General features: G+C 40.3%; 1 protein-coding gene across 6 annotated transcripts in view; it reads right to left on the minus strand.

Moving 5' to 3' along the window:
• Window positions 1–27,831, minus strand: part of NSD3 (nuclear receptor binding SET domain protein 3) — a 99,092-nt gene that overhangs the window by 54,329 nt on the left and 16,932 nt on the right. For 4 of the 6 annotated variants that reach the window (XM_043453966.1, XM_043453965.1, XM_043453964.1 and 1 more), the window contains exons 2-3: window positions 8,376–9,097; window positions 263–334 (exon numbers count right to left, since the gene is read on the minus strand). In XM_043453966.1, coding sequence (XP_043309901.1) covers window positions 263–334; window positions 8,376–9,053 — 750 coding nt within the window. In that variant the 5' untranslated portion in view covers window positions 9,054–9,097. Of the gene's footprint in view, window positions 1–262; window positions 335–8,375; window positions 9,098–25,717; window positions 25,832–27,831 lie in introns of all 6 variants that reach the window. The other 2 variants (XM_043453962.1, XM_043453963.1) reach the window with 2 other exon arrangements.

Consider the following 27,831-nt stretch of genomic DNA (forward strand, 5'->3'; position numbering starts at 1 on the left):
GATGGTTTCTATTGCCAAATTATTGATAAGGGATCTCAAAAATTCACAAGTATGAAAAATTGGTCATAGATTTTAAAAGGAAAGTAATTCCCCCCCCAAAAAAAAGAAAAAAGAAAAAAATCTATCTCTTTAACCAGCTCCACGATTTATTTCAGTATAATTCCTGAAGTAATAATAGGTGCTAAGTGTGTTCTCATTTAATCACTTTGCACCCAACTTCTCACACCACGTTTGGTTAGACAGTATTCACTAAGCCACTCACCGGGGGCTCCTCTTTCAGCACTGGGTCTTCTCTTGGCTTTTCTGATACAGGGTCAACCCTCTCATTTGGTCTCTAAGTGAAAAGAATAAAATGGCAGCAAACCAAAGAACAGTGACACACATCAAACAAACAAAGCGAAACAGCAAAGGAAATCAAGGACACACATTAACTGGTAACACGAGGAGTGCAATGTCCACAGCACAGGACACCGTGTCTTGACATCCCGTGTCCGCTCTACACCACAGCCAACGCTCCTACTGCTCACGCTAGCTCTCCAAAAACTTAATTTCTTAATCTGTTGATTCTCATTTTTTTAACCTATCAGAGTACAGAAAAATGGGCCCTCTGAGATTGCTCGTAAGAAGTAACTTGGAATTCTTCTAGAGAACAATTTGGCAATATGTATGAAAAGCCTTAAATTTTCAGACTCTGACCCAGCAAATCCATTTCTAAAAATGTATACTGAAAAAGCACTGATACATACATATATACACACACACACACACACACATATACATACATACAAAGACATCCCATCGGTGACATTTTACAAGAGCAAATATTAGAATTAGTCTGCAAGTCCAAAAGTACAGAGTTAACTAAATAAACTGTAATACAACTAGTTAGTAGAATCTGGTACGAATTTTTAAGTGACACAGAAAAATAACAATATAATGTTATCTGGAAACAACAAACTGCAAAGCAGTTTGTATGATGTGATTCCAATCCTGGAAAAATAATTCTTATGTGTAGGTAAAAAAAAGAGTAGGATACCACCAGAAGATGGACGACATGATTTTTTGGATGTGCTTTTCTATATTTGTCAAATTGCCTATAATAAACATCACATTACTTTTCTAGTCATAAAACCCACAAATACGTTATTTAAAAGTTGATTTCTACACACCTTTGAGGAGGCAATTTGGGATCAAAACTCAAACTCTTCAGTTTAGCAATTGTATTTTAGGAACCTGTTCTATAGAAATAAACAAAGTGAGAAAGTCTAAGCACAGGGATGGTGACTGCAACGTGATCTCAAGTCAGTAACCCACACCTATCAACATCTTCCCACTTGTTATTTAAAAACAACCTGTAGGGACTTCCCTGGTGGTCCAGTGGTACGAATCCGACTGCCAAGTCCAGGGGGCACAGGTTTGATCCCTGGTCCAGGAAAACTCCACATGATGCGGAGGAGCTAAGCCCGGGAGCCTAGAGCCTCTGCTCTGCAACAAGAGAAGCCGTCACACTGCAACTGGAGAAAGCCCGTGAGCAACCAAGACCCAGTGCAGTCAAAAAAATAAAAATAAAAAATTATTTTTAAAAATAGGCTGGACATGCCTTGAAAAATATTTGATACATTGTACAATAAATTGATAAGAGTAGTTATGTTTGAGGAAGGAGATTAGGAAATGATGAGGAAAGATAGATACCTGTATAATGCGTCTTCTATAAAAAGCAATTGCTTTTGTAATTTAAAATGTTCAAAAACTTTTCTTGTCAAAGAACAGAATTTAATTTAGATGACTTAAAAAAAGAGGTCTAAGACACCATTAACTTAGGTCTAATTTCACTTAAAAACTATAGCTACTAGGTTACTTAAAATTCTCCATTCAATTAATTCAAGACATTTAAGACATTGCTATAAAAACAAAGCTTTATTAAGTAAAGGAAACTGTGAAAATTGTTAGGAAATGATAAGCGTGACTCATATGCCAATCCCCACGTGTCGGTCGTTCACTGGACTGTGCCCACAGAGTTCCTGGCCTGTTCTAGAAGTTGGTGTGCAGTGGTGAAACATACAGATGTGACGCCCGACCTCAAAGAGCTCACAGGTGGGTAGGACAGACAGACAGACAAACATGAAGCGGGGTTAGTCACTCAATCATGTCTCACTCTTTACAACCCCATGGACTGTAGCTAACCAGGCTCCTCTGTCCATAGGATTCTCCAGGCAAGAATACTGGAGTGGGTTGCCATTCCCTTCTCCAGCGAATCTTCCCAACCCAGGGATTGAACCCTCATCTTCTGTGTCTCCTGCATTGCAGGCAGATTCTTCACCCGCTGAGCCATCTGGGAATTCAACACAAACATACACTCATACAGTGTATGAAGAGAAATAACAGCGTGTGGGCATGCAGATATCAGGAAACGCCTCTCTGAGAAAGGATAATCTGAACCAAAAGAAGAGGAGTTGTAGTCCAGTAAAAAAGTGGGGGAAAGAACATTCCAGAGAATAGCAGCATGTGTGAAGTCTCCGAGGTTAAACAAAGGTAGGAACTTCAAAAGAGCCCTTATGGCGGCCACAACTGCCTCAAAAAGGAGAGAGGTTACAAGATGGGAGGGGAGGAGGCGGCCTCACCAGGGCCTTGTGAGCCATGTTCAAGGGTATTATCTCAAGTGCGATGAAAGCCTCAGAGGAGGATTAGGGGGAGAAGTAACATGTGCCAATTTCTGTTTTAAAACGATCGTGTTAGCTGTTGTGCGGAGAATATCTTGGAAAGGAGTGAGAGGGGAGGCGGGATGTTTAATCAGGAGGCTGCTGAAAATACTGGGAGAAGCCTGCGTGGAAGAAGGCGGTGGCGGCTCTTCGTGGCACTACGTGAACTCTGCCCGATTGGCTGTGGCGACGCTATGACTGGCTAATCCGATAGGACTCACTCACTGAGCAAGGAGAGAGAAACCTATGTTCAAGTGAGAATTGCCCCCCCTCCCACCCCCAGTCACTGGCGTGACGAGGCAGTTTAAAAATACTGTCCACATTTGCATAGGCAGCTTCATTTCAGTCCAAAGATATAGAGTAAGCCTTGACCTCAGCTTCTCAATTCTCAAGCTACAGCAGGAGGACAGGGCCACCTAGGCAAGCATGTGTGCAGCTGGGAAAGCAAGTCCTCCTCCTCCCTGCCTTCAGTCTTGGGGATGTCAGAGCATTTTCGAGGACCTTTAGCTCTAAGGCCAGACAGATAAGGAGTGACTCATCTCTGCCAAATGATGGAATCCTATTATTGTAAGAGCTGGTCTGAAGCTCATAAACATTTCTCCCTTTCTGGGTTAAAGACAGGATTCCTTCAAAACCTTTATATTATTCAAATGTCTTATCCCTTCCTGATTTTCCTAGGTGGTTCCAGGTTGTTCGCCTTTCCTTCAAATGAAAGTCGCCCAGTCGTGTCCAACTCTTTGTGACCCCATGGTCTATACAGTCCATGGAATTCTCCAGGTCAGAATACTGGAGTGGGTAGCCTTTCCCTGCTCCAGGGGATTTTCCCAACCCAGGGTCTCCTGCATTGCAGGTGGAATCTACCAACTGAGCTATCAGGGAAGCCTGCCTTGCCTTCAGGCTGGCTTGAAAAAAAGTTAAAATCACTTTCAAAGAACTAAGTTTTTTTTTTTTTTTTTTTTTTTAAATACAGTCATTTTAAAAGGAAAAAAATGGCAAGGAAGAAAAAGAAGGCTAAGAAGATTTATTCTAAGCTTTCAAACTATAAAAATAGAAGAAGAAAAAAAAGTCAAATAAAGGTGCTGCAATAATAGAATGTGAATATACATTGCAAAATGTGCTAATATGTGAACAAAATAGAAATACCTAGTAGGCATTTGGAGATCTAAGACGTGAGCTCAAAAGAAAGGTAAAGAGAGACGACATATCACACAAACATCTCTTAAGAAGGGGGTTTTTAAGATGAAATGGTCAATGGCAGTCAAATGCTTAGGAGTCAAGAAAAATAAGGAGTCAGAAACTGCCGACATAAAATATTGCTCAGAATAAAATCCACTTTCCTTCGACTGTTCAAGGACAGATGAGCTTAGAAGAGACTAAAACCAAACAGGGACTGAAGATGCCTCCCGGGCGCCAACAGTGCTGCTTGAGGAAGAGAAAGCATCCGAGAGGAAGACGACAGCGAGCAAACTCTTCACAGCTTTAAAGTCATCTTAATTTTAAACGAATGATTTTTATGGGTATACAATCTCTTTACATTTTTAGCTGCTTTCACGTGGAAAGACCTTTTTTTTCCAGTAAAGAATCACTGGAAATTTCTTAATCTGGTAGAAAAAAATATGCTAACAGCAGCTAAAATAAAATTCTATTGCCCTAAATATTCCTTTCAAAAAAACTGGGGGAATTCCCTGGTGGTGCAGTGATTAGGACTCGGGGCTTTCACTGCCAACACCCGGGTTCAGTCCCCGGTCAGGGAACTAAGATCCCGCAAGCCATGCAGTTCCAACCACACACACACACACACACACACACACACACACAGTATCTAGCATTTTTATCAAAATCCAAGAAAGAGATTTATCAGGATGAATAACACACATCAAATCTGGCAGAGTTCCAAATCGTTAAGAGTTTTCAAACATTAAGTAAAATCGTATTGTCTACAGGAACCAAAACCTTATGTCATCATTGAAGGTGGAAAGAAAAATGTAAAGCCAGTAAACTGCTCATGCATTTTTTCTTTTACTTTCTGAATAACCTGTGAGTTCGTAATGTATATAAACAGTTTCTAAGAATTTTAAGACCTAACACTCTTGAGGCTGGAGAATGAGATATAACCTCTAACTTAGTGCTAATGGGGCCAAAGAAGCTGTCTGGCTTTTTATACGTGAAAACGGCAAGCTGAGAGTTAACGGGCCTGGCCTTAGTGGATAAGCCCACCGAGGGCTGGTGGAAGACCAGTGTTTAAACAGAGCCTACGCTCACATGCCTGAGGCATTACACCTGCCAAGCAGGAAGAAGTGCAGAAACATTTCCACATGTTTCTAATTTGGGGGGAGAGAAAGCAGCTAAAGCAGCTTTACAAAATATACAATTTCAGCAGTGATCGCAGGTCTCCTGCTGCTGAGATGTTTGGACACACATTTTCATTGTTGGAAAGATATACTTAGGTTGTTCCACAGAACAGCCGCTCTCTAGAAGGCCAGATAGCTCAGAATTGGGAGGAAATACTCGTAGATCGAATACTAAGAAAAAAGGAAAGAAAACAGGAGTGAGTGAAATCTTGTTTTATTTTTAGATGAGACTTTGTTTGCTTTGTCTGTCTCAAAAAAGAACCTATGAGTGAGCTTTTAAGGAAGAAATATACATCTGGACATCTAGATATAGTTATCAATAAACCCAGCTTGAGGAGTCATTCCAGGTACCAGCTCTCACTGGGCTTCCTCAGGCGTCCGGGGGAGGGGAGCTATCCAGTGGTGTCTGCAGACACTTCCTTGGGCTCCTCTTTCCGTTCCGAGCCCTCTATAATGCTGGACGCCAAGGGTATGGACCTCCAGTGACAGCCAGGAGGCACAAGGATATCAAAAGTTAAAACACTTAACTCAACCGTCCTCAAGGAAGCAAAAGGAACGTTGTTCACAAGTTAAGGAAACCCCTATAAAACCATACATGGTTACAAAAAAAACAGGCTGATGTGTGCACATCCCTGTCTGCACAGCTTAGCAGAGGCACAGCCCTAACAACAAGCGGGGTCCTGGGACACCAGCTTCAACGTTCCTCTGTCAGAGCACAGGGTCACTTTTATGGCACCTTCCCATAAGCTTAGACCTGTCCCATGTGTGTGATGAAAGTCTGATTAAATCAAATTCAACTGACAAGAGCTTAGCTCTTCACTACATTTCTTTGAAAGAAAATGTGGGTGGTGGGGGGAGAAAAACAAGGGAAAAAAAACCAACAACCCTAGATTTTCCCCCAAAGCTCAACTTTCAGGCAATGTTCTTGGTAACATTTAAGGCAATCAACGCCACTTACCAAATCTATATCTGCAATCAAACTGACATTCCTTTACCCCAAGAGACTGTAAGATCCTAAATAACGAAATATTATATTATGCCCCTACATGATTAACTAAAAAAAAGAAAATGAACTAAAACTCTTAAATTACATCTAACCATTCTGATTCCTGGATATAACTGTTAACTCAAGGTTTAAGCGACATAAACGGCCAGACATAGCAGACAACCAAGAAAGACAGAATTGGCTTTAAAGTCTCACTGAAAAGTGACTACTAGACATATCATTGTACTGAACTGTTTCCTAGATTCCAACAAAGCAAAGAGTGGATATGAAAAATGAACAGGCTATCTTCTCTTGCCTCTAACTGCTTCCAGCCCTATTTCTATTGTGAGATATATTTTAAGCTATACATTTTAATATTTTTATCAATGAGGCAAGAAGTCTAGCCTAGTAAGTAAAATTGGATACTCTCCTATTTGCTAGAGTCTTTAGAGCAAAAGAAAGTCGGGTCACCAAAATGGTTCTTAGAACCTCAAGTTTTATGCATTTTCGTGATTCCCAAGGGTCACTGGGGCTTCGCATGTCTTTTCACTGCAGGTCCATGAAAGAAATGCTACAGTGGATGTGTTTGGAGGGGAAAAAGTTAACTTCTCTCCTTTCACTGATTCATTCACTTAATAAGCAGTGTAAGATACTACATGAGCTAAGATCTGTGCGGGGAGGGGGAGTACATTTAATAAATGACTTAAGAAATTTAAAGGCATTTCAGAAACCACTTCGCTTCAGAGTCATTTTACAGCTACAGAACTAAGATGGCAGAACTGCTGGCATCCACAAGTTCTCTTTATCTCATCACTCAGTTTTATTTGCTTCAGAGCACTTACCACTATCTGAACCTAGACATGTTAACATGCACACACGCACACACGTGTGTGTGTGTGTGTTTTCTGGCTCCTCTTACTACAATGTTAGCTCCCTGAAAGTAGGCATCTTTACTTTTCACTTGCTGACCAACTTTCAAATCTTAGAAAAGTGTCTAGCAGACATTAGGTACTCAGTGGATATTTGTTAAGTTGAATAAGAAAAAACAAGAAGAAAAACTTAAAAAAAAAATAAGAAAAAACAAGAAAAAATTGAATAAGAAAAAACAATAGAAAATGAGAAAAATATATTGACTTATCACACTGAGACTTCTGAGAGCCTAGAACAAGTGTGACCTTTACTCCAGTGAACGATGTTAATCTGCATAAAGAAGTAGAACTCAGCTACTAAGGAAAAGATGAGTTGGTAAGATGTAAACATTTCTTTGAATAGAAGATAACAAATTAACTTGCATACCAGATAGAAAAGCATTCATTTCTTCCCAAATCTATGTCTGGGGACATCTTCAAGTCATACTATATATTAGAATATTAATGAAAAACTATTCTTTCAAGCTAGAATTGATTTGTTACATACCTCTTGTTATTAAGGAAATTAATAGTGAAACCTCAAAGATGTTAAAAAAAAAAAATTAATAGCATGCATCTTAAGTTAACACCAAAGGATGACTTTTACAAAATGCTACCTGAAGTTTTAATGAGTATGTATGAATACTAACTCTGATTTTAATAAAGAATTCCTTTGTTTACCTCAGGTTATTTTGCAGCAAACACACTAGTGATGTGTGTAAATCTAAGCTCTCCTGGCAAACGTTGGTCCAGGCGCTTCCTTGGTGGCACAGTGGATAAGAATCTGCTTGCCGATGCAGGAGACACGGGTTCCATCCCTGGTTGGGGAAGATCCCATATGCTGAGGAACAGCTGAGCCCACGCGCCACAGCTACTGAACCCGTACTCCAGAGCCAGGGGCTGCAACTACTGAGCCCCAGTGCCTCAGACCTTGCGCTCTGCAACAAGAGAAGCCACCACAATGGGGAGCCCGCCCACTGCAGCAAAGAGTAGCCCCTGCTTGCCACAACTAGAGTAAGTCCACAAGCAGCCAGGAAGACCCGGTGCAACCAGACCAAAAACAAAGCTGAAGTTCTGGAACAATGGAAAACCAATTTCATTAACCATATTCTCGCTGACTTTCCTCTTCATCTTCAGAAGCCAGTTTATTACAAGCAAGATTAAGTGAGACTGCTAAACAAAGACACACGGGAGGCAAGACTTTTAGTGTCACGTGTTTTTAAAATATCTCTTTGATGATGTCCATTCAATTACTCAACAAATATTTACTTACCACCTGTCATCATAACCCAAGCTCCTTGCCAGAGATCAGAAGAAAGAAATTATCAGAAATATTTACATTTGAAGAGATAAAAATTGGAAAAAAGATCTCTTGGACTTCCAGTAAATGTGAAAATATTACAAAAATTTTCAAAAAGATGTTTCAACTTACATTTTGTTCTTCTGGTTCTAATTTGGGGATTTTGTGTGACTTGCGCTCTTCAGATCTACATGAGTCATGCTTGTTGCTCTTTTTCCTCTTTTCTTTTCTGCTTTCATGCTTTGACTTTGTGTACTCACTTGCCTGGACTTCATTTAAAAGGTCTCCACAAAGGGAAGACTCGAACAATTCCCTGCCATTCTGGATAGTTTTGGTTATTTTTAGTTTAATTTCAGGTGAGCCAGTCTTCTTTGGAATCACAGTCTGTGGTACCGAAGGTGGAGGTGGTGGTGGCTGTGGAGGAGAAGGCTTTTCCAGAACTTCATGGGGTCGTGTGTTTGGAATTTCTGAATGGTAATAGTCAGTGGGGCTAAAGTTTCTAACTGCACCAAAGCCGTTGGCAGACCCGTTGGGATACTGGTTATACGGCTGGTATTTGGTTTGAGGTTCGTACATGCTGATGGACGGTGGGTAGCCATTCGTGAGTGGAGGGAGATCTTCTGTTGTGGGTGGGTACTGAAAGCCTTGCTGCAAGGTAGCTTCATATGGTGTCTGGCCACCATCTTCAACAATGTCACTGTTGTTATCAAAGGCATCCTCCTGGCGGATGTTGGCGGAGTCAATGAGTTGAGGTGGTTGCTGAATTGTGTTTCCCATGATCCCTTGCATGAAAGAGAAAGAGAAATCCATTGTTCTGCTCCAGCATCCTTAACTTTCCCTTTCTCTCATCGGGCCTAAAGTTTTAAAAGAGAGATCAAAAAGTGTTAGTTAATAACCTCAAAGGCTAGATGGCTAACCAATAGCAAAGGATTAAAGTAAAATATTCTTAAGCCCATTTTCATATCCAGATTTGCACAAACACTGTTTTTAAAACAAGCAGCCAATGTGATTCTGACACAGAACAAACACTTTTTATCGTAAATGCTTATCTGTTTGAAACTCAATGACTGTCATAATAACTTGAGAGACAAAAATTTTGTCCTCTTCGCAAACATGCAAAATAGTTTTGACATTCCTTTGTTTCCCAAGTTAGAGATTATAAGTCTCAGTTAAAACTGGTAATTGCAAAATCAGCAGTGTCTTGACACATACAAATTAAGTTCCATGGGAGTTTTCCTTGGATCATTCATGTTTTGTCCAGTGGTTCTGTTACTACAAAAATAACAAAATCTTATTGCAAATATTTTAAATAAAAAATTTAAAAGGCCGAATAAGTCATGGGTAACCACTGTAAATACTTCCGTGGGGATTCTTCTAGATCTTTCTATATATTTACACACAAAATGTTTAAAATAGTTTTATCTGTGACTTTCTTATTCAACTTATATCCTAGCTATCTTTCTACATCAGCCATGTACAGATCATTCTCATACATCCTTCACTCTCTAAGTGGCTGTGGTCACACTGTAAACAACTGCGGAATCTACCATATTTAACCATGACAACCACTGAGTTGCTCACAACTCTTGGATATTATAAATGGGCTTACAGAAAACCTTCTTGAAACTGTTTCTTTATGCATATATGTATTTCTCTAGGACAGATTTGAAATTCCAATGATACTGTAAAACTGTTCTATAGAGTAGTTTATTATAGGCTATACCATATCAATTTATACTCATAACAATAGTGTGAGGGGACAACTAGTTCCTATGCTCTCACCAGTATCTAGTTGTTCTTAATCAGTGATATAGATAGTAGAATCATCTTCACTTTTACAAAAGGCACATGTCAAGATCTATATACTGATGACCCTGATTCAATAAATCTGGGGTGAGGCCTAGGGCATGAGTATTTTTTTTTCCAGTTCTACATATATTTGTTATTTATTTTTAATTGAAGGATAACTGCTTTACAATATTGTGTTAGTTTCTGTCCTACATCAACTTGATTCGGCCACAGACATGTGTATGTATCTACACGTATCACCCTCCCACCTCCCGCCCCATCCCAGCCCTCTAGGTTGTCACAGAGCCCCAGGCTGAGCTCCGTGAGTCATACGGGAAATTCCCACTCTCTATTTTGTATATGGTAGTGGATATACTTCCACACTACTGTCTCCATTCGTCTTACCCTCTCCTTGTCCCCCTACCCCCTGTGCCCACAAATCTGTGCCCTGTGTCTGCATCTCCACTGCTGCCCTGCAAATGGGTTCATCGGCACCACCCTTCTAGATCCCGTATGTAAAGCATGAGGACTTTAAGGCCACACGCCAGCTGACACCAATGCACGCTGTTGGCCAGGTCACTGCTCTACTCCGACAGTCACTGCGCCTTCTCTAGAAAGTGTCTCAACTGCCCACACCGTGTGACAATGTTACAGTTTGGGTGAGCAGCTGTTAGCAAATGCTCTGAGACCACTCTGCTCTGGCACAGGTTTGACAGGTCCACATCCTGAGAGAGGGGATTCATGGACTGCCAGATACAATTTTGAAAATCCTGTAAACATCTCTTCTAAAAAGCTCTAGGGCTGAGAGGATTTCACTACTGTGTCAAGTCTGATGAGCTAACTGTAGATAGCAGAAGGCAGGGAAGTGGATTCGGAGACTACAGACCAGTTCAATTCCGTGATTTACTGGTAATGTCCATCATCGTGGTTCTAGTAGAAAAACGATAAAGCAAGTAAGCCAAAACAGTGAAGGGAAGAAGGAAATAAAAGCTGACAACATTTTCCAAGGTGTATCCAATTAAACAGCTGTTTATTCTGAAGGTTGCAAGTGGAAAGAAAGTTAGCAGTTCTTAACTTGCAAAGGAATGAAAATGAAAGCTTACAAAAAATCGAACTGACTTTACTGCTCTATACTGGGGTGAGGTGCGGGGAGGGGGCAGCCACAGGATGTGAGAGGGCACTCCCACTTCCTTAGCATCGACTCTGGGCCAAGCACTTTTCACACATCTCACTCAATCCTCAAAACGACTCTTCAAGGTGGAGTGACTCCTGGCTCACAGATAAAGAAAGTGAGCTGCAGAGGAGTTTTTAGGGGGGCTTGCTTAAACCCCAACGCCAAGGAGGCTGAATCAAGATTTGCATGTAGGCATCTCTGACTCTGAAGCCCAAGATTTTTGCCATTATGCCACTAACACTTTCCTCAGGTGCTAAGTTCTGAGAGGACTTGTTTCTTTTGTTCAGGCATTGGGTTGGCCCAAAAGTTCGTTTGGGGTTTTCCATTACATCGTATGGAAAAACCCATATGAACCTTTTGGTCAACTCTATTCTTTATTCCTTGGTCACTGCTAAAACAACAACTAACCATTTCATAATAACCACCACTAACACTTAAAAGACAGTTTAGTGTGTGTCAGGAGCCATTCTAAGAGCTCTACAAACAGGACTCCATTTAATGCTCCCAACAGGCAGTTTGGTCTCAGAGTTTGTGTTCCTGACCAGCATATCATACTGCTCATACCAGCATATCATATAATGCTCATAAAGGTTAGAAATCATTTCTTTATATATATATATATATATATAGCTTAAGAATTGAACCTTACCCTAATCTGACACTTGACAAAAATATGTAGCTCACAGACACAAGAAAGTATGTTCTAAATTCTATAAATACACATGGGGCAAATATACAGGTAGAATTCAACAGTTCTCCAAACTTCCAACTTGAAAGCAAGTTAAATACCAGCATTTGACATGATGCAATCTGTGCTTTTGGTTCTTGTAACTGTCATACACAAGATCAGTTTCCAGATTATGTCTCATGGTCTATAGTAGTTTTCAGGCACATGCACTCAGGGACTGCAAGGAGATCAAACCAGTCAATCCTAAAGGAAATCAATCCTGAATATTCACTGGAAGGACTGATACTGAAGCTGAAGTTCCAATACTGTGGCCACCTGATATGATGAGCCAACTCATTATAAGAGACTCTGATGCTAGACCCTGAAGGCAGGAGGAAAAGGGGACAACAGAGGACGAGATGGTTGGATGGCATCACCAACTCAATGGATGTAAGTCTGAGCAAGCTCTGGGAGATGGCAGAGGATGGAGAAACCTGGTGTGCTGCAGTCCATGGGGTCGGAGAGAGTCCAACGTGACTGAGCGACCAACTCAGATTTCTGATACTTCTGACTTAGTTCCAAACACAAACTTCTCACAAGTCCGGCATTTCCCCCTTCTCTTTTCTTCTCTAGCCCTATAACCAAATATTTTAGTTTGAACTAAGAAAAGAAGTAACATTACCATATTATAATTACAGTATAAAAGTTATCGGGCTTCCCAGGTGGCGCTAGTGGTAAAGAACCCACCTGCCAATGCAGGAGACATAAGAAACACGGGTTCAGTCCTTTGGTTGAGAAGATCCCATGGAGAAGGAAATGGCAACCCACCCAAGTATTCTTGCCTGGAGAATCACATGGATAGAGGAGCCTCATGGTCTACAGTCCAAAGGATCACAAAGAGCTGGATACCACTAAAGTGTCTTAGCACACAGGCACGTATAAGAGTTTGCAATTACACAGTGCTTTCACATACTTTATTTGATCGGCAAAACAATCCTGTAAAGCTGACAGGGCAGGTGTTGGCTTCATTTTTCAGATAACTACATTCAATATTTGCTGAATTTCCCAAGACTACAAAGCTAATTAGCGAGTAAGCTTGAAAAAGAATCAATCTCTTAGCTTTCTAATCCTGTGTTCTTTTCCACAAGATCCCACGCCAGACTATCCAACCATCCAGAGACAACACAAAATCATCTTGAGAGTCGTATGTTCAAAGCTGAGCAGACTGTCCTTTCCTAACTCAGCTTTGCTTCCAGACTACCCTGTACTGCTCGCTGCTTCCACTGTTTTTCCAGCTACCAAGCCAGCAGCCTCAGGTTCATATGAGGGTGATTGATTCTTCCTTCTCAGCAAAGCCATAAAACTAAACATTGGACAAGTCTAGTACCTATTCCTTTGAACTCTGATTTGTTCTTTTCCTTTAAAAAAAAGTAATTTTGTTTATTTATTTTTGGCTGTGCTGGGTCTTCACTGCTACTCAGGCATTTTTTCCTAGCTGCAGAGAGTGGAGGCTACTCCCTAGCAGCCACGTGTGTGCTTCTCATTGCAGTGGCTTCTCCTGTTGTAGGGCATGGGCTCTAGGGTGCGTGGCCTTCAGCAGTCACTGCTCCTGGGCTCTAGAGCACAGACTCAGCAGTTGTGGTGCATGGGCTTAGCTGCTCTGGGGCATGTGCAATCGTCCCAGCCCAGGGATCAAATCCGTAGCTCCTGTATTGGCAGGCAGATTCCCTACCGCTGAGCTACCAGGGAAGTCCCTGATTTGTTCTCTGATTTCTATATCCGTGTCCGGCCAGGCCCTCGTCAGCACCTGATCCTGAACTACAACAACTGATTTTCTAGGTATTTCTCACCTCGAGTTTCTTCCTGCACAGCAGCCAGGGGATGCTTCTAAAGCCAACCTGCACTGAGTCTGTTCCCATATTGACATTCTGAACTTCACACCACACCAAGTCTCTTCTGTGCCTTTCATGATGGTCCACAACCTGATTTTTTTCTTAACCAGCCCAAATTGCAAGGGCATGAATGACCTTTTCTGAGCATCCACTGAGCCAGATACCTATAAACTGTGGCCTAATATACTTTATTTAATCCTATGAAGCAAAGTATTATCCCCATCTTAGACGTGAGAAGGGATGGGGCTCAGAAAGAACATGTGATTTGGCCTTAGTCACATGGCCAACAGAAGTTGAATAAAATGGTGACATTTGTATCTTTTAACTCCAGTACAGTACCAAGTAATGTCAGGTGGTGCAGTGGTAAAGAACCGCCTGCTGGTGCAGGAGACACGAGTTCCATCTCTGGGTCGGGAAGATCCCCTGGAGGAGGAAAGGGCAACCCGCTCCAGTATCCTTGCTGGGAAATCCCCTGAACAGAGGAGCCTGGGGGCTACAGCCCATGGGTCACAAAGAGTCAAACACGACTTAGCGACCAAGCATGGGATGCTCTACATGGCAGCTGCCTCATAATCTTTGAACTACCCAAACTTCCCACTTTAACCCAATATGCTCCAGACACACAACCCAAGTGCCTGTCGGACAGCTTCACTCATATCTCACAACAAGCGCCTTAAAATGTCTAATAGTGAACTCTCAGTTTCTATTTTACTTAAATGTGTCCTTCCCCTACTCCTTCCCCTGAGAAGAAAATGAAACCTCCGCCTACCAGCTGCCAAAGCCAGAAGCCTGGGAATCATGACACACCCCTTACCCTCACTCCTACTCTTGTCCAGCCGATCCATAAATTCCCAGAGCCTTACTCCCCAGGCATCTGACTCACGCTGGTCTATCTCACTCCACCTCTGGTTCCTCACCGAGGCTCTTGCACAACTGTCTCCCCGATCTCCACACAACCCACATCCCCAGTGAATGGCCCATCACCTTTAAAAAAATGAATCCAATCGTGCGACCACCCTTCAAAATCCAGCAGGAAAAACAAACAACAGAGAGGACTCTCACAAACGTCATTTTCAACAAAAGTGGTCAGACACGGCGATTCCACCTACACAGTACACAGTGTGATTTCATTTACACAGGGGTCAGAAACAGGATGAAGTTAGGCCTAAATCTATGGGAACGGCTGTCAGGATAGTAGCTGCTTTCTTGAAAATGGTGCTGTAGACACTGGAAGGGGGCCACAGGGAGGTTTCTGAGCCACTGGTTATGTTTGATTTATTCATCTAGATAGTAATGACATGATTTACTGAAATAAGCAAAAATAAGCAACAAAACCTTCAATGCCTTCCCAGTGGCACTCAAGTAAACTCCGGGCTCAGCATCACGCCTACGTGCTCAGGCCTCAGTTTGTAAACTACCAAAGTCATCTACCAACACTCGCCACAGAAGTAACGCACTCCGGCCACAGGGGCTTCTTACCAGCTCCTCAAACGTGCCCACTTCACTTCTGTCACTGGAATTTTCACCTGTGTTGCTCCAACCACCTGAACACTCAGTATCGCTCAGAGAAGACTTCTGCAGTCCTCAGCGCCCTCTCCTCACGGAGGCTGCTTTGTTTCCTTTATAAAAGCACTTAGAATAACATGCCTTATACAAATATGCTTTTGCCTTTTTATGGTCTCTCTCCCTCACTCCACTGCATTCTCTATAAGCATAGGGACTATGGATATCTTATTCAAGGCTAGATATTCAATACTGCTCAATTAATAAATGATTAAAAGCATCCCTGACCTCAAAGGGCTTAAAACTAGTATACCTCCACTGACCTGCAGGATTTCTGGGGATATTTGCCTATAATGTAACTCTATTCACCCACTAATCCCTGGTTTGGTTAAAAAATGAGTTATGCTTATTGTAAAAAAACAAACAAAACATTGACACCCATAGTTACATGGTCAACTGAACTTCCACAAAGGTGTCAAGTAATTTGAGGAAAAGGACTTCCCTGGTGGCTCAGTAGTAAAGAATCCGCCTGCCAATGCAGAAGACATGGGTTGGATCCCTGGGTCAGGAAGATCCCCTGGAGAAGGAAATGGCAACCCACTCCAGTATTTTTGCCTGGAGAATTTCGTGGACAAAGGGCCTGGAGGATTACAGTCCATGGGGTCTCAAGAGAGTTGGACAAAACATAGTGACTGAACAACAACAACAAATTCAAGGAAAAAGGATGGTATTTTCAACACACAAGGCTGGAAAAAAATACGACTGGATAGCTGTATGGAAAAAGCAAACCTCACCCTTACTTTACTTTATACAAAAAAATAATTAAAGTTACTTCGTAAACCTGGTACTGAAGTCAAACCATAAAAGCTTCTAGAATAAAAACATGGGAGAAAATATTCGACTGTGTTAGGTGAGGATTTCTTCTACAGGATGCAAATATCATGAACTACGAAAGAAAAAGATGGATAAAATGGACTTCAAAATTAAAAACTCTTGCTCTTCAAAAGACACAGGTAAAAGGTAAAAAAGTGAATTACAGGCAGAGAGAAAGGTATCTGCAAAGTACATATCTCATAAAAAATATACTTATACTCTTACATTCTAGGAAATGGGGAGAGACCCACTAAGGGTTTTTGAGCAAAAATGGGACAAGTGAAATGACGGTTTCAATATTTATCACTCCATAGGTGGCTTACTAATTGCAAACAGAACTGTGTACAGGACAGAGTACTTCACACGAGGGAGTAGGCACGGTTTTACCAGAGGCGGGCCAGCTGGCCTCCTGGGCCTCGTGTGATTCATGCACCCATCACCATCCCCCAAGTCCTCTTCCCAGTGCTTACACCAGCCTCAAAATAAGGAAGCAATCAGACGAACCCAAAGTGTGGGACCTTCTCTCAGAAAACTGGCCCCGGCTCTTTAAAAAGTGAAAGTTACAAATAAAAGGTGGAAAGACCGCTCTTTATTTTAAGAGACCAGTACAATGCGTGAACTTTGATTAAATCCTAGATGTAAACACAAGCACACACAGAGAGGTAAAAACAATGTTTTGGAGAAAATGAGAACTTAAAATGCAAACTAGGGGCTTCCCTCAAGACCAAGACTCCACTCTCCTGAAGCAAGGGGGCCCGGGTTCTATCCCTGGGCAGAGAGCTAGATCCCACACGCTGCAACTGCAGATTCTGCCTGCAGCAACTAGGACCCGGCACAGCCAAAGAAATAAATATAATAATATTTCAAAAATAAATAAAATGTGAACTAGCTGTTAAACAATGGTGCTATTAATTTTCAAGGGTATGATAACACTATTCTGTTAATGTAAGAGAATGTCCTTATTCTTAAAAGAGCTATGCTTAAATATTTAAAGTGTCCTGGGATACACAACTTTCAAATGGCTTAACATTTAAACAGTACATATATCTAGAGTAAAACAAAGAAGGCAAAAAATGTTAACAAATAATCCAGGTGTTAACTATAATAGTCTTTTAATTTTCCTAAAGATTTGAAAATTTTGAAAATTTGAAAAGTGAAATGTTGGGGAAAAAAATAAAAATAAATAATTTAGCAAAGGGACTGGAAAAAATATTAAAAAGAAAAAGCAACTGCTTCTTAAGGCAGAACTGCTACTGCATTCCTTGAGTCGTGTCAGACTCTGTGCGACCCCGTAGACGGCAGCCCACCAGGTCCACCGTCCCTGGGATTCTCCAGGCAAGAACACTGGAGTAGGCTGCCATTGTCTTCTCTGTTAAGGCAGAACAGCATGCATTAAATCTTGACAGCATATTCTGACCAACTCAGCCCAACGGCTCACTGTGTCATGTTTTCTAGGAAGTCTAAGCATGAATAGAGCCACACTTTCTCATCTTGCACCTCCAAATAACACAATAATGCAATCAAGAAAGCAATTTTGATCACTAAAAAAAAAAAAAGATATTTTAGGACTATAAAATTCTTTATATAGTGATTTTTATACATACTGGAGTCTGGTGGCCAGCCTTCAAACAGCAGACACGCTAACTGATATAGAGAATAAGGAGGCAGAGATGCAGGTTTGATCCCTGGGCTGGGAAGATCCCCCAGAGGAGGGCACAGCAATCCACTCCAGTATTCTTGCCTGGAGAATTCCATGGACAGAGGAGCCTGGTGGGCTGCAGTCCGTGGGTTCGCACAGAGTTGGACACAACTTAGTGACTAAACAACAACAGTGCTGCTATAGGAATTAAGAGAATCCACGAGCAGTACTTTGGACAATGCCCAGAGTTAGAGTTCAGTATCTGTTGGCTGTTACCGTAATATCATTCAGCACACTGCTGGGCACACAGAACTTATGAAAAACCTGATCTCTGACCCAAAGGCATTTACAGTTTCTCTAGTATATAAGACAAGATAGGATACTATGGTCAAGACTCATAAAACAGTAAACAGTGTAAACAACATTAAACAGAAGGTGACTAAGAATTACATTGTGTGTCACGACAGTTACAACAGACATCTGAGAACAGTGCTCACGTAGGCAAGGGGGCCTTCAGTCCAGGAGAGACGGGCAGGATTGGAGGTTAGGTGTTTTTCACCCACGCATTTTTAAACTACTCCATAGGAGTCATCAAAAACTCTCACACCTTTGTCATTAACAAATCCCTGATAAAGATGTACATTTTAAACTGTTTTGTATTACTAAAGTAATAGTAATAATGACTAGCATTTGAGAACTTAACTACACATCAATACTATCTTAAATACTTCACATTTGTGTCATTATTTCACTCCCCAAAACATGTCTTTGAGGGAACACTATTACTACCCCCATTTCACAAGTGAAAATGAAGGCCAGTGTGATTAAGCGACTTCCTCAGCCAGACATCCTGTAAATGGAGAATCCACAGAGAGGCCCTCTGCCCCACAGTCAGACTGGCTCTTGACAAGTAAATGCATAGCCCACAGGCCCTAAGTATGTCAAGTAAACAGCAACACAAACATTCACTTTACTGAATTACTTGCTGAAGTAAGTATTTACTGAATTACTTACTGAAATCATAATGCACACGTCCTGAGCGTTAGCTCCACTGCCCAGAGCTAACAATTTGGTGGGAGACGTAATGGACTAGTGTTTGGCCCATTGTAATATGTAGTTCCAAGTAAATGAAACCACCACAGGCTAACAATTTAGGACAAATTCTTCCTCTGACCAATGTTTTCACACTTGTTTTTAAGATGAAAGACATCAGTGAATGAAAAAAAAAAAGATGAAATCAATGAATGAATACTTTTGCCTAATTTTTGTTGAGGCTGTTCACAAACTTTTTTTTGTAATTTTATTTATGGCTGTTCTGGGTCTTCGTTGATGCACGGTCTTTTCTCTAGTCATGGTATGCAAGCTCTAGGCGCACAGGCTTCAGTAGTTGTGATATGTGGGCTAAATAATTGTGGTTCCCAGGCTCTAGAGCACAGGCTTAGTAGCTGTAGCACATGGGCTTAGTTGCTCCGAGGCATGTGGGATCTTCCCGGACCAGGGATCAAACCCGTGGCAGAAGGATTCTTTACCACTGAGCCATCAGGGAAGCTCCTGAGACATTTTTAAAGGAAAACAGTTGAAAATTATCAACTAAAGCTTTAGGCCATTCATTCTCCAGCTTATTCAGGAGAACAGTGATAACAGAAAAGTTTACTTAAGTCAATCTCAGATACAAAGTCTAAAAAAAAAAAGCATATGATGTTTCAGATGAACAGTTGAGCTACTCAAGTATTCATGACATGTTAAATGTAAAGTCTAAGTCACTATAACAAATTCTTATCCTAATGTGAACAATTTCCTTTCGTAGACTACATATTGTTGGATTCTACTTTACAGAATTAACACACTGTGCTGTATGTACTTATTTTCCTGTGTTTAACATCAGTTTCTTCTCCACAAGAAAAAAAAAAACTTCGTATTTCATTATAGGTTAAAATTCCTCATATTGACATCATTATTCAGGCTTTTTGGAATCAGAAGTAGCTCTAAAGGTGTCATATAAATAACTATTTTTTGTCTTCAGACCCAATTACCCCTTCAATACATTCCTAGGTTACTTAATTCGTAAATCTAACCACATCACTTTCCTGTTTAAAAGCCGTCAAAGATTTCTAGAAAAAGCCACAGTAGTTTGGCCAGCGGAGCACACCGGCCCTCCAAGCAAGGCCTCCACCCCATCTCCAGCCTCAAGTCACTTCTGTGCACTGGTATGTCCGCTTACTCGGAATCACTGGACACGCTGGGGTTTCACGCCACTGTGCCTTTACTAATATCGTCTCCTACGCCTGCTGTGCTGAGTCACTTCAGTCACGTCCCACTCTCTGTGACCCCATGGACTGTAGCCCACCTGGCTCCTCTGCCCATGGGACTCTCCAGGCAAGAATACTGGAGTGGGTTGCCATGCCCCTCTCCAGGGGATCTTCCTGACCCAGGGATCAAACAGGCATCTCTTACACCTAACCTGCATCAGCAGGTGGGTTCTTTACCACGAGCACCACCCAGGAAGCCCAATATGCTCTTTTACTTTTCTTTTTTTTTTGCTTGACTTATTTAACCATCTTTTGAACTCCGAAAGTCATTTCCTAGAAGTACTCACTTAAGTTCCATGCTAGTCTGAGTAACTTTCCCCTGTTTCCTAAGATAAATAATACCTCTTAGAATTCATCATGAAACTGTCTGTCTGTGTGATTTTCTTAAGAGCAGGAAGTACTTTTATTCATCCGTATGCTCCTAGAACCCAAATCGAAGGCCAGAGGAGGGGTTTCAGTGAATCTTTGAAACTAAACTTTATGAACTTAAGGGAGCTATTACGTATAAAGGAACTGCTTCAAAGAGTAGTTGAGGATCTTTCTATGAAGAATGCAAGATAATATAAAGGCAACTGGGGTCTCCTCAGGAATATCCTTGGCAAAATCTGACTGAGGACCACTCTCCAAGCCACTACCGAGATTCTCCTTAGTTCTGGACTATGCTTCCCTGCAAGGCTTGAAGCCCTGAGAGACTGACATGAAGTCAAATGCATTTCCAAGGAGAGTCTACTAACCCAACAAAAGACTGAAAGATATCAAAAACTCCTTTATAAGCAGATCTATTTAATACCCCAGTGTTAACCAATTTTTACTTTCTGCCTAGAATGATGTATGTGCAGGAGAATGAGCTGTAATGTTCCCGAAGTGCCTTGTTTTCTCTGATACAAATATATTTACAAGGACCTGGTTCAGAGGATTCTGGAGAGTGTTCACCACATCAAGATGTTAGGGAGTGGGTATGTCATGGGGATACAGTCTGAAAATGGGGCCCCTTCTCCCAAGGATGGGAAAGGAGCTGGAGGTGGAGATCTGAGGAGTGGGGTTAAGCCAAACTCCTGAAGTGACCCTTTCCTCTTCATCCGACTCCTCTCTGACATCCAGTTTTTCAAAGTCCTGTGCCTCCAGGCCTGGTCTCACTTGAGCTCCTGCCCGGCTCACGTGTGTACCACATCAGCACCCCAGTGACCTGAAGATTCTACATAATTGTTTTATGTATATATGCAAATACACTAATGCCAACATTTTAAGTAATCTGATAAACTCTTTGGAACCATGCAAAAAACAGAAATAAAACCCTAGTGTTAATACTGTAGATATGAAATTCAGAATGTGGAAGCTCTCTAGCTCAAACTGTCAAAGTCACAGTTAACTGAATTAGCATGAACATGAATCCTTATTTTTGAAACCTATTCCAGTTGTTAAAATTAATCTTACTAAAATACACAGTGTACTTGATATATCAACATTACAATTTTTACAGCTAAAGAAAAACAGTAGAATATAACGTGATTCCCACAACACAGAAGAGGGTGGCCTCCCTTTACTCCAGCATAAACAAGGGATCCAGATGTTTCTTTATGTGAACTGCACAAGAAATATTTTTCAAGGTTTATGATAAATCCACAGTCTGCATGTGTTTCTATAGTAACAGTGCACACAGACAGTCTACAGAAGTGAACCAGCTATGCTGGTTCTTGAAAACCTGGCATTTTTACTGTTTGATGATTTCTGCAGCAAACCACTATGAAAACAATACATAATGTTCAAAATTTAGAGGTCATTTATGCTTTAAAGCAAAAAAATTGATATTAAATTTAACTATATACACTTTGAGGTGTAACAAGACAAAGCTAGCAAATATATTCATATACTGATTTCTAACTGAATGATCACTAACATTTAAAAGTCAGATCCTGTATTTGAAATCAGTTGAATACATACAAGCATTACCCCTCCAGAAAATGTCAACTGAGACTCATATTTAATGACAGAATATGAAGATTTCTTGATGACAGCATCAAGGGAGATTTTCATTTTACTGTTTTTTCCCCAAATCTACACCAAGAAGAAAATGGTAACAGGAGTTAATTTTATTTTTTTTAAAAAGGGTCCATTATTTTTAGCACAGAGGTCTGCAAAGGTAAAACCAGGTCCTCTATAAAGTAAAAACTTGAAAAAACATGCAGAATCTATATAGGAAGAATGCTAAAATCCCCTAAATGCTAGGAGACTCCATTCTTTTTGCTTATATGTTCTACTCATATTTTAATCACTTCTATGATCAGAGTGATCCTTTGACTATAAGCTATAAATTCTGTATTACCCATTTTGGCTTTCATAATTTAAAAATTGTTTAATTGTCAGTAATGTAATGACAAAAGTGTATTGTTAAAAAAAAAGAACAGAGGTATATTATTTTGTTATAATTTTCTGTTTTAAATCTGTGAGTCATTCATCCTTTTTGGAAATAAGAGAAATATTTTTAAAGAGCCCAAACACACACCTTTAAAAATCAGGAAACATAAACTGCTACTAAGTATGAACAACATGCAAATTATGTTAAAAATTAATATTCTTCCTTCACAAGCCTTTTGACATTTTTACTTCACTGCACACACAAAAAACTGGGGGTGAAAGTTATAGAAAAAAAATATCAGCCATTTGGTTCTAAGAACTTGATCATGCCTCTTTAGTACCAGAAAGGAAATGAGCAATAATATTTACCTTTTAATCACTAAAAGTAGCTAGAATTGATACCATCTAATCTGGCTATCTGGCTATGCTATAGACAAAAAGCACTAACTGAATTTGGTACAGTGACTACACAACTCAATGTCAATCCTTCAATAAAGTGTGTCCTGCTTGAAAATTTTTAATCAAGGAAATTTTTTTGTTTGCTCAGTCGCTAAGTCAAGTCCAACTCTTTGTGACACTATGGACTGGACCATGCCACTGTCAAGGAAATACAAAGTTAATAAACTGAAGTGGTGTTCCATTTGTTTTTAAATTATCTTATCTTTTGAGGGAACTAAAACTGTATCAGTTTACAAGATTTAACATTTATTCACAAAGAAAAAAAAGCACTTCTAAAAGCACCCAAGAGTTACACAGTTGGTAGTTACAGGGGTCTATCCATATCTGTAATATAGTGATATAAAAGCAAATTATTTTTGACAAATTGGGCATTTTCTCTCAGTTTGTTAAATTCATATACAAAGGCTTGAACTTGGAGGCTGCTACATAAAGATATTAACTCTACAGGTACTTTTAATTTCCTTATGACTTTGGAATGAAAATTTGAAGATGTCAAAATCTTGAGGTTTGAAAAGAGTGCTGGTCAAACTTTTGAATCATTTAAAGAGGTTTACCTCTCAACCATTCTAGTTGAGGCTAACTGTTTGAAAGTTTAAAGCAAAAAAAAAAAAAAAAGTGCGGGAATCCCCTGGTGGTCCAGTGGTTAGGACTCTGCTTTCACTGTGGGGGACTTGGGTTCAATCCTTGGTCGGGGAATTAAGATCCTGCAAGCCAAGTGGTGCAACCCAAAAAAAAAGTTAAAGTTTCATGTTATGATTAAGGGGAAAATATTTTATTTTCTGAACTATATTTCAGCAATTATACTAATAAAACATCAGTTCTCCAAATGATACCAAGGCTCATAGTATTTTAGTATGTTAAATAAATGTTCTTTATTAGTAAACCTTATCTGGGTACATGACTTAAAGGTACTTTCCGAGGTAGCCTTCTAAAAAGAACTCTAAGCTGGTGACTAATTTCTGGGTTAAACTGGAAAATCTGCTTGCTTTAAAAAATAAACAATTCAGGAGAGAATATATTCCCTGTATACTGTCACATGATTTTACTCATCTATCCACCAAGATACAAAAGGAATCACATCATTTTTATACAATTACCAACATCTACCCAAATCAAAAGTCTCACTCCATCCATGTCTCATAAACTCAAGATGTATCAAAAATACTCTTTTAGAACAGGATCTGTTACATGACATTTATTCATCAAGCAACTAAGCAAAAGCATAAGACTGGCCACTCTCTTCAATAAATGAAGAAATAAAATCTGATGCTTAAACAATAAAAATGAAACAGAAATAAATACTGGTAAGGTTTTCTCTTCTTGCTCCCCACTAAGATACAGTATTATTGTCCTACTTTCTTAAAAGACACAGTAATATTCCTACAGAATGCCCTGCTAATCTGTCAATTTGACTCAATTTAAATAAGTGAATACTGTCACAGAAGGCTACATAGTGTATTGTTCCATTTGTGTGAAATGTCCAGAATAGGTCAATCCACAGAGACAGAAAGCAGAGTAATGGTTATGGGGGGTAAGAGGAGGAAACAACAGAGGCTAACTGCTAGTGGGTATGGGATCTCCTTTCGGGTGATGAAAAATACATTCTGGAATCAGCACAAGTTTGTGAATATAATAAAACCCACAGAATTGTACACTTTAAAAAGGTAAATCATATATATCTCAAATGAATGCTTTAAAAGAAATCAAGAAAGTATTTGCATGTATTTCTCAACAATAAAGTCCACAATATCCATACAAAGTTTTACTGGTTTGTACACACATATACAATGTACTCGAAATATAAAGCTCTACATGTAGTAACCTACAGTGATTAAAAGGTGAGGTACTGGCAAAGAGACAGACAATGAAACAGACTATGACCTGAGACAAAGACCTAAGCTTATACAGGAATTTGGCATGGAACAGAAGAGTTATGGCAGATGAGTGAAGAAAGGATAAGAGATTCAAAGAACGGTACCAGACAACTGTTTATCCACATACGAAAATAATTACACCCTCACCATGTAATATACCACCTCCTGGTGAAATAAAGACCAGATATAAAAAGTCAAACTTTAAAAACTTCTAAGGAAAAATAAAAACATAAAATGGAAGTCAATTATTATGAACTTAAGGTGGGGAGGGACTTCTCAAACATTACATAAAGAGTACAAAACAGTGATGAATAAAATCAACAATATTTTTTTTTTAAACTGTACGTCAAAAGATAACACAAATGAGTGAGAAGACAATTCTCCAGACCAGGGGAGATAAACGCAGTGCACAAAGCAGAACTGGGTTCCACCCTCCAGCTTCTGCCAGAGATGCTCGGTTCTGGCTATGCTCACTGGCTGTGCCTTGTCATTTCTCATCTGAATTCGAGTAGTAACTTCAAGCCGTTCTTCCGCTTCCAAAGTTGTCCACTCCCAATCTATTCTCTCTAGCATTTACAGTACTTAAACCGCCCCCCCCCCAAAAAAAATAATGGAATAACTTCCCATGGCTCTCCACATCTCAACATAAACTCCAGAAAGCAAAATGCCTTTTCTAGATTTGGCCCCTGCCGAGTTGTCCAGCCTTCTCTCCTCCTGCTTCCGTTGTCCGACCTTGGCGTCCACCATTCTCTCATTTCCTCTCTCATTGATCGCTCAGCTTTTAAGATTCTGTTCGGATGTGTTTAAATGCCCCAAGCAGCTTTCCCAGACCACCCCTCACCCATCACTAATACACCAGAGAGAGATATCTTGAGCTATAGGAAGGGTATGTATACAAGTGAACATCTCAAAACATCAGTGTAAGAAATAAGAGTAAATACTTGATTACATCCATTCTGGATACCAGATGCTGTCTGCTAATTGCCCTCTGTAGGCTGAGACAATGTTGGGCCGAGGTTCATTCCAGCTTCTCCTGCCTTCCCATTCTGCTGCTGCTACAATGGGAGGGAGACCAAAAGTTAGAGCCAACAGGTTGTTCCCACCCCAATCCGCAGAGGTTCCTCTAATAAAACATGTTGTTTACTGAGCACCTACTAGGTACCGGTCAACACACTAAACACTAAAGCTGTAGAGATGAAAATTCAGACGTGGTTTCTGGAATCGCACGGTTTCATTACTACTGGAGAGAGAAAAAAAAGCAATGAAGGGAAAGTGCTGGAGATGAGGCTCCATTAAATGCACTTATTCATTTCATATTGAGGGCCTGTCTTATGTTTGGTCCTAAGTACTAGAGATAAAAGATGAGCAAAACAAGAGTCTCTGTGGACTCAAAGGGACAAGTGCCCTGGATGCCAAAGGAAAGCATCGAGGGTGAGAAGTGGGGGAAGGCAGGACAGAGAGGATTCAGGGGACCTCATTTCCAGGTATAGGAAACAAACAGTCCTAAACTGTGGAAGGGAGGGGAGTTACATTAACCTACATCACCTAAAACGGTTAACAGCTTCCTTGGCTTCTTAAGTTTCACACCTTCTAAATGATCTCGATTATATACATATATTTCTTGATATGCTGCAAAACCAAATTACGAGGATTTGATGAAAGCACACTACATAATTCAGGGAAATAAAACAACTTCAATGCCAGAGAATATGGCAAGACTGGAAGTTTACAATGAGGAATGGGACTATTCCATTTCTGAAACTGACGTCAAGTGGTGAGCACATAGTCAATAAACAGGTCAATCACAAACACAAGGGAATGCTACAGCAAGGGGCCACAGGCTTGGATGAATGATGTATGTTAATATGAGCTAAGAACCGTTAGGTGACTAGTGTTACTGAAATGCCACAGGCTCCTTTTCAGCAGCATACATTTAGAACTGACTGTACAGTTTTGCTTTGTCCTTCCTAAAAGCATCATGAATAAAGCAGGCAAGTATCTGCACCTTGATTTATATGGCCAACATAAAACCAAATGTAAAGCAGGTAATCAGGACTAAGAGGAAATAAAACAAAATAAAATTTCCCCCTATTTTTAAGCTTTATCAAAAGTTTAGCATGTACTCTTACTATATTTTATCAAGTAATCTTTTCATGAGAATTAACTTATTGTGGAAGATACTTTATTAAGTTCTGGAAATTCAGAGTATAAACACAGCATACAAAAGAGTCACTGGTTGACAGGAGATTCCCCCCCCCCCCAAGGAAACTGAATATTTACATAACTGTATTTATATGAAGCTTGCTAGCATGAATCTGATAATTCTACAGGCATATATAAACTATTAACATATTAACATTCATATTTTCCAAAAGAATAGTTAAACAATGAAGCTTTGTCTTGTGTTCAGAGTATAAAAACTGCAACCACTACTAATGGATTAAGAGAAACTATCACAACATTATCACTGTTGCGGATAACTCATGATAAGAAGAATCTGAAACTAATAAAAGTGAAAAAAGTGAAAGCTAAGTTGCACAGTCCTGTATTTGCGATCCCATGGACTGTAGTTTGCCCGATTCCTCTGTTCATGGAATTCTCCAGGCAAGGGAGTACGGGAGTGGCTTGCCATTTCCTTCTCCAGGGGATCTTCCCTATTCCCTACCGAGGGATCAAACCAGGGTCTCCTGCATTGCAGGCAGATTCTTTACTAACTGAGCCACCAGGTTTGCCCTTTTTTTGATCATTTATAGGCTAATACAAAACCTGGACTAAACACAAAATCACTTTCTATTAGAATGCCAACCTGTATTAGAGGCGTCTTTGAGTTAACTTCAGCATTCAGAGAATTGCCAAATGTGTTCTGATTTCTAAAAGTTCATATTTATGTTTAATTTCCAAAGCAAAGGGGAGCCATGCCTTCTTTGGTCATGGAAAAACCAACCAACAAACAAGGCAAAACTGATACTTCACTTCTACCAGAGGGACTGGGTACTTCTATGTTTTGCTCACTGCTGTTAACTCTATCCCCTAGACAGTTAGGGAATGAACAAGG

This window comes from Cervus canadensis, chromosome 31 (genome assembly GCF_019320065.1).
Source record: "Cervus canadensis isolate Bull #8, Minnesota chromosome 31, ASM1932006v1, whole genome shotgun sequence".
Taxonomy (NCBI): Eukaryota; Metazoa; Chordata; class Mammalia; order Artiodactyla; family Cervidae; genus Cervus; species Cervus canadensis.